This window comes from Cyprinus carpio, chromosome B5 (genome assembly GCF_018340385.1).
Source record: "Cyprinus carpio isolate SPL01 chromosome B5, ASM1834038v1, whole genome shotgun sequence".
Classification (NCBI taxonomy): domain Eukaryota; kingdom Metazoa; phylum Chordata; class Actinopteri; order Cypriniformes; family Cyprinidae; genus Cyprinus; species Cyprinus carpio.
Window position 1 is genome coordinate 35405566 of NC_056601.1, and position 7386 is coordinate 35412951.

The window sequence follows — 7386 nt, forward strand, 5'->3', positions numbered from 1 at the left end:
AAATAAAATAAAAGTAATACAAAAAAAATATAGAAAAAAACAAAATCCAAATTCATTTTTGATGATAATAAAAAAAAATAAGAAATTTAATTCTATGAAAACTCTTTAAAAAGAGTAACATTTAATAACATGTTTATTTGATATAAATCTTCTGAATTGTTGTGGATGTCGCAGCACCACCAGCTCGACGGCCAGCAGCTGTGACACGGATTTCTCCAAAGACGACGAGCAGCGTCTGAAGGACTACGTGCAGCAGCTGAAGAACGACCGGGCGGCCGTCAAGCTGACCATGCTGGAGCTGGAGAGCGTCCACATCGACCCGCTGAACTACGACCTCAAGCCCCGCGGAGACTCGCAGAGACTGGACCTGGAGAACGCCGTGCTCATGCAGGAGCTCATGGCCATGAAGGTGCCACAACTCTATGATAATAACCAGAAATCAATATGTGCGTGTTTGAAATGTGAGATCCGAGAGAAACACTGACACACTCCGAGAGGAAATGAGCTTCAGAGAATCACTGTGAGACACAGTTCCAGTGTGTGCATGAGATTCCCAAACTTCTTTCAGCTAAAATAATTTCAATAATTTATCAGCACATTCATATGTTCACGTTCTCTGATGGCAGGTCATGAGCACGTGATATGCAGGTGACCAAATAAAATATTTTTTAGTACTTTTTTATTATTATTATTTTCATTTTAATTTATTTAAAATAAATATTTAATATTTTTAGTGTTTTATTTTTGTTATATTAAAATTATTGTAAAGTTGTTTGTGTTTTTTGATTTATATTTTCATTTTAATATATTTAAAAAATAGTTTTGTCTTATTTAGAAAGGGGTTTATTTTTATTATTGTAAAAATATTTTTCATTTATTTTTATTGATATTAACATTTTTATTTTTTATAATGTTTCATAATTTTAATCCATTTTGAACATTTTTAAAGTGTCTAATCTATTTCAGATAAAATATTAAATCTTTTTAGTGTTTTACTTTATTATTTTAAATCATTCAAATGCGATTTCAAAAATATACGGTGCACATTTTAATGTCTTAGTAAGTGTTTTATTTTGATTAGTTTTTTTATTTTTTAAATATTTAGTTTAGTTTGTTTTAAATAAAATGTTTTTATTTAATCAATTTGTATTAATTTAAAAAATATTTTAAATTATTCAAATTTTTCATATTCCTCTGTATTTCATATTAACTAGTTCTTTATTTCAATGTATTTTTAAAGTTATAAATAATTTTTTAATTTAGCATTTTTATAATTTAATCTTTTCATCAACTCCGAAACCCTCATTAGGGAAAGCCTGGTATATGCGTAGAGTTTTTCTGGTGTTTATATAGATTAGAAGTCGATACAGTATTGAAGCGTATCCGTGAAATCAAACACACTCGGGGTTGTGTTTGTGAAGCGTATCCGAGCCGTGAGATGAAGCTCTGTGAAATGAGCTGTAGGTCACAGGTGTGTGTGTGTGTGTGTGTGTGTGTTCAGGAGGAGATGGCGGAGCTGAAGGCGCAGCTGTATCTGCTGGAGAAGGAGAAGAAAGCTCTGGAGCTGAAGCTGAGCACACGGGAGGCTCAGGAACAGGCCTATCTAGTGCACATTGAGCATCTGAAGTCTGAGGTGGAGGAACATCAGGAACAGAGACGCCGGTCGCTCAACTCCACCGGCAGCAGCGCTGGAGCCAAAGACAAGAGCGGGAAGGTACGGTACATACACGTCTGCTGTCTGTCTGTCTGTGTTCATCTCCAGCAGCAGCTAGTGTGATTTAAAGTATCTTCTCTCTCTCTGTTTCTATTGACTGCTCTGCTCTGTTCTCGTCGCTCTGCTGCTGTATTTTTTTAATGATAATTTGTTAAGGTAGTTGCATTCATGTTTATGTATTTAACAAGTGCTTTTATCTAAAAAAACTTGCGATAAAGAAACACATGCAGTTTTGGCAGTTCATGCTTTCCCTGGAAATCGAACCCATGACCTCGGTGTTGCTCGACGTATGATTTACTGTTTGAGCTTCAGGAACACTGTGACATTATCATCGTCACGATAAAACATGTCTGCTTATCAAATAAATAAATGCACGTGAAATATTCATTCATGCAAATGGTTAAACTACATCATAAAGAACAACTGCAAATCGAAAACTAGCAACAACTAAAAAACAAAGGGCCTCAAGATGACTTGAAACAACAAAAAAACTAAAACAACAAAAAACTAGACTTCTAAAAATTTTATTTTAATACCTCTACAATGTTTTTTTGTGTGTGTTTGTCTTTGAAGAAACAGGATTCTCACAGTCTCTGAAAACCTGGATATATGAGGCCTAAATTTAAATATAATTAAATAAAATATATTTAATTATATTTTAATTTTACATTTCATAAGTTCAAATCATAATTTAAAAAAATTTTAAGTTTTAGTTTAAATTTGAATGATTTTGTTATGCACTTTTGTCATTTTTCATGTTTCTATTTAGCTTTAATTTATTCTTATTTCAGTTTATTTTTTAATAATTTCTGTTCTTTAACATATTTCAGTTAGGTGCCAAGTAATTTTTTTTTTTTTTTTACATTTAAGTTTTTTGTTTGATTGTTTGTTTTTTGGCAATATTTATATTTTATGTGCATTTGTCACTTTTATTTGTTTTGTAATATTTCGGTTTACCTTTATTTATTTATTTATTTATTTCTAGGGTTTTCCATATTTAAGGTCGCATACAATATTTATATTTTATTTTGTGTGTGTTTTTTTGTTTTTTTGTTGTCTTTTTTATGGGGGGGGGGGGGGGTCTTTTTAATATTTTTGTTTAGTTTTAGTATTTTCAGTACTTCAGCTAATTCAGTTAGATATACAAATATCATGATTCACAAACTATTTTTATGTGCTATTTCTGTAAATATTCAAGGAAACGGTGATTAGACAGTCAGCTGTGATTGTGTGATATTTGGCTGTCATGTTAATGAGCTCATGGTTGTGATGTCATCAACATGATTTTTTACCTTTAGCTCTCTTTGGATGTGGAGAGGACGTTTGTAAGCACTGAAAGTTAGTGTGTTACACCTAAAAACAGGATTGATGCACATTTGAAACGAGACTTTGATGTGAACAGGTTAAATGAGAAAAACACGACTTGATGCAGACACATGAATCTGTAATATCTGATTGGCTGATGTCTGTCTGTCTGTGTGTCCAGGACTCTGGTGATTCTCCAGCGGTCAGTCTGTGTGACCTGAGGAGTCTGAGCGACAGTGACCTCGCGGCCGAGCTCACCAGCGCCCTCAGGAGGTCAGTTACTCTTTAACCTCCGAGCCGTCTTTTGTGGAAGTGTGTTTCGTTGAGTATAATATCTGATCATCAGGCTTTTATGGTTCATATAGTCTGATTTATGATGATGAAATTCTGATGCTTGTAATGTGAATCAATGAGATGTTCTGGAGGCTTGTGAAGATCATTCCTCCGCTGAGGAACAGTGAAAGTAAAGCTTCTGGAAACAAACGCTCCTCAAAAGATCCTGATGATCAGATTTGAGACTCTAAAACATGATTGATGGAGAATCAAGTAAAGCTGAGCTGCTTCAGTCCAGTAAGAGTTCATCTGGAGATATTACTGCAGTTATTCTGACGCTTACTTGGTGTGTGTGTGTGTGTGTGTGTGTTCGTTAATGAGAGAGTGTGTGTGTGTGTGTGTGTGTGTTGCAGAGAGAAGAAGCTGAAGGGTCGTGTTCAGGAGTTGGTGGCGGCGTTAGAAAGACTGACTAAGAGCAGTGAAGTCAGACATCAGCAGTCGGCGGAGTTCGTTAACGACCTGAAACGAGCGAACAGGTACCACACACACACTGATCTGAGAGCAGGATTCAGTGCGGTGCCTCCTGCTGGTCTCAAGCTGCTCAAATCACACCCAACACCATTAATGCTGCTGAACGTGTGTTTGCATTTACCAGGGTTATTATATATGATTATACTGTTTATTCATATTTAGAAAAATCTCAAAAAATAAAAATAAAAATTTTCAAAAAATAAAAATAAAAAGTTTCATTATATATCTGTTTAGCTTAGTAATATATTTCTATTTCAGCTTTAGTAATTTTGGTACTTAAGCTTATTTCAATTAGTTGCTAAGGCAACATTTCTATTTTGTAATTTAAGTTTTTCTTTTAATTTATATTTTTTTGTTATGCACTCGTCATTTATATTCACTTCTTTACATTTTTGTTGAGCCTAAATTATTTTCAACATTTCTAATTTTCGTTAGTTCTTTTTTAACACTAGATTTTTTTCATGTACTATTTATATTTTATTTTGTGCTTTTGTAATTTTATTAAATTTTTAATATATTTTTATTTAGCTTTAAATTATTTTTATTAATTTCAGTTAGTTTTAGTAATTTAGTAATTCAGCTTATTTCAGTTAGTTTCAAACATTTAAATTTTTTTATTATAAGTTTTTATCTAATATTTTTTTATTGCATTTTTTATATCTATTAATCTAGTATTTTTTTATTAACTATATTTAATTATGATTCCAACTTAATAACATTATAATACAAAGATTAATTAACAAAAAAACATTAGAAGACAAAATTATTAGCCCCCTATAAAATATTTCACTATTTTTTTAATAATTCCCAAGTGCTGTTTAACAGAGAGAAGAGTTTTTCAACACAGCATTTCCAAGCATAATAGTTTATCTGGGAATCTTGGAATGTTTGTATTCCAAATAGAAACAAAATAATAACCAAGAAAAGTCTACAGGTCAAAATGATCAGCCCTCAGTGGTGTATCCCTTTTTCCTGATAACAGTTTTAGTCGTTTGTGGTAGTTTGGTGATGGAAGCTGTGCTGTTTATCCCGCAGTAATCTGGTGGCGGCGTACGAGAAAGCCAAGAAGAAGCACCAGAACAAGCTGAAGAAGCTGGAGTCTCAGATGATGGCGATGGTGGAGCGTCACGAGACGCAGGTGCGGATGCTGAAACAGCGCATCGCTCTTCTGGAGGAGGAGACGTCTCGCCCGCACACCAGCGAGACCTCGCTCTGAACCAACACCGTCCCTTCAACACAACAGCGACTGTCCTGATACAAAAACATCATGAAACGAGGGCTCGGACGTGCTCACTTTGTCAAGCAGGAGACGCCGTTTATTTTATACTGTTCAGTTTTTCCAATTCATAATCATGAGGTTCACAGTTTTTACGATGAACGGCAAAAATCCTCATAATTATTGGTAATCTCAGAATGAAACGACACGAGAGAGTACAGCAGCACAGACTTAGAGACAAACTCGTCGCTGGTTTAGTTTAATAATCATATTTCATAATCATACAGTGTAGAGGAATATGGTTTTGAGCAATAAATGAGAACGAGGTTTCCTTTATCTGCCGATTAAACTCATATCTTTAATGAAAATTCTGTCATCATTTACCCAGTTTCCTAACAATCTGTGCTCAGTTTATGATCCATAATCAGATTTATCAACTGTGAATACAGATTGCAGACAAATCAAGGCCGCAAATGATGAATTATTGATTTGTTAAAACACCACTGAGACAACTCATATTGGCTGATGAGACGTTAAACATCTATATATTATTTTATCTGTGAAGTCACTTTACAATAGTCTTGTTTGTTAACATTATGAGCTAAAAATGAACAATATATTTATTTATCTTTACTAACATTAGTTAATAAAAATAATTTTTGATTTTATAATATTAATAAATGTTAACATTTATTTCAACTAAGATTTCTAAATGCTTTTTTCATTGCTAGTTTATGCAAACTATTATAATTTAACGAATAAAACCTTAATGGTAAAGTGTTACCAATTTATCATCAAAATTAGATAATTTTTTAACATTTCAGTGTCATATTAACTGCTGATCCTGAGCAATTTTTTTTATGGATGTTTTTTTTTTTTTTTTTGCATTAATCAATGAAAACATTTAATTTGCTCATGAGAATTTTTTTTCTTTACAATAACATGCGCTGATGAATTGGACAAACAATAAACTTTTCTTGTAGCACCTTTAAAAGTTGCATCTCAAAGCGCTTTAAAAAAAATAAAATTAAAATGCATCGAAATACAAAAAGAAAAAAAAAACGTAAGGATAATATAAAATAAAAATAATTCAGTAAAAATAAAACTCACAAAAAAAAAGCTATAATAAATTAGATATTTATATTCAATTACAATAAAACAAAGCAAACTAATAATTTCCATTAAAAAAATAAAACAAAAAATAAAATACAATACAAAATAAATTTACATACTATATAATTTCAAATATCATTTTTACTTCATGCTGGAAATCTGATGACAGAATCTTCATTTTTGTGTGAAATCCTGCTTCAGGCTTCGTGTTGTGTTTGTTTGCATGTAGTTTTTATCCGAGGAATGTGACGTCGCTCAACATCACCAAACCTCACATTTCAGTTCACGCAAAAACCAGGCCGTGTTTTCCCAGAGCTGTGATCTTCCTCCTGGACGACAGAAGCACTTTTCCACAGTCTGGTGGACCGGATCACCACATTGCCTTCTTACGGACCAGTATTTATTTTCCCTCTCCTGCAGAATATCAACGAGACCTCAAACTCACATTTTTATATACGATCCTGCGACTGTTTACACGCTCGAGCTCCGAAGCAGCTCGTAAAACACAGATCTAGTGAAGACGCTGATTATGCATAAACAGCTTTCATTCATATTTATCAGTTATGAGAATGACTTTTAAGTGCTTGACATTTGATTCATGGTGAAATATTCAATGCAGTAGATGCTTTTCTCTCGTTCGAGGCGCTGTTAAAGGAACAGAACTACTTTAATGTGAACAAGCGTTTAATACAAGAATCCATTATTCATAATGCAGGTCTGTCTGTGACTTCATGCTTCACTTCAGTCATCTTCTTCATGCATCAGTGAGTAAAGGAATGAACAGAAGATCGATTATGAGATAATCTTTCGTGAAAAGTATATGCATTTCCATAAACGATGAGCTGGAGAAACTGTAAAGGGTTTGTGAATTGTACTTAATTTGCACAGATCTGTTTATGAATCGAAACCATTCAATCATTATTTTATAATTTTAATACAGAATGTATTTGTTTATATAATAAAGAAATAATGCAACACTTTATGTTAATGGCTCCAGTCATTTTAATGGCTATATTTGACTTTTTCTGCATTGAAATGTAGGTTGAGGTTCATTGATTGAATGGTGAAACGTTATTTCAGTGTCATGAATATTACAAAGATTAACATTTTTTTCAAAAAAGCAATTCCAATACTACATTAAAATATCAAATTAAAAAAATTAAAAATCTTTTTTTATAATATTTCTTAAGAAAATTTTAATTCTATTTTTAGAATATTTTAAGCATTTTTTAAA

General features: G+C 32.6%; 1 protein-coding gene across 1 annotated transcript in view; it reads left to right on the forward strand.

Annotated features, from left to right (window-relative positions):
- LOC109057081 (colorectal mutant cancer protein-like) overlaps positions 1-5057 on the forward strand; it is a 78957-nt gene extending 73900 nt beyond the window's left edge. Inside the window, 5 exon segments of the mRNA XM_042723309.1 lie at positions 175-409; positions 1502-1714; positions 3201-3292; positions 3706-3828; positions 4859-5057. Of these exon segments, the coding sequence (XP_042579243.1) occupies positions 175-409; positions 1502-1714; positions 3201-3292; positions 3706-3828; positions 4859-5039 (844 nt within the window). The 3' untranslated portion in view covers positions 5040-5057.
- The last annotated feature ends 2329 nt before the right edge of the window (positions 5058-7386 follow it).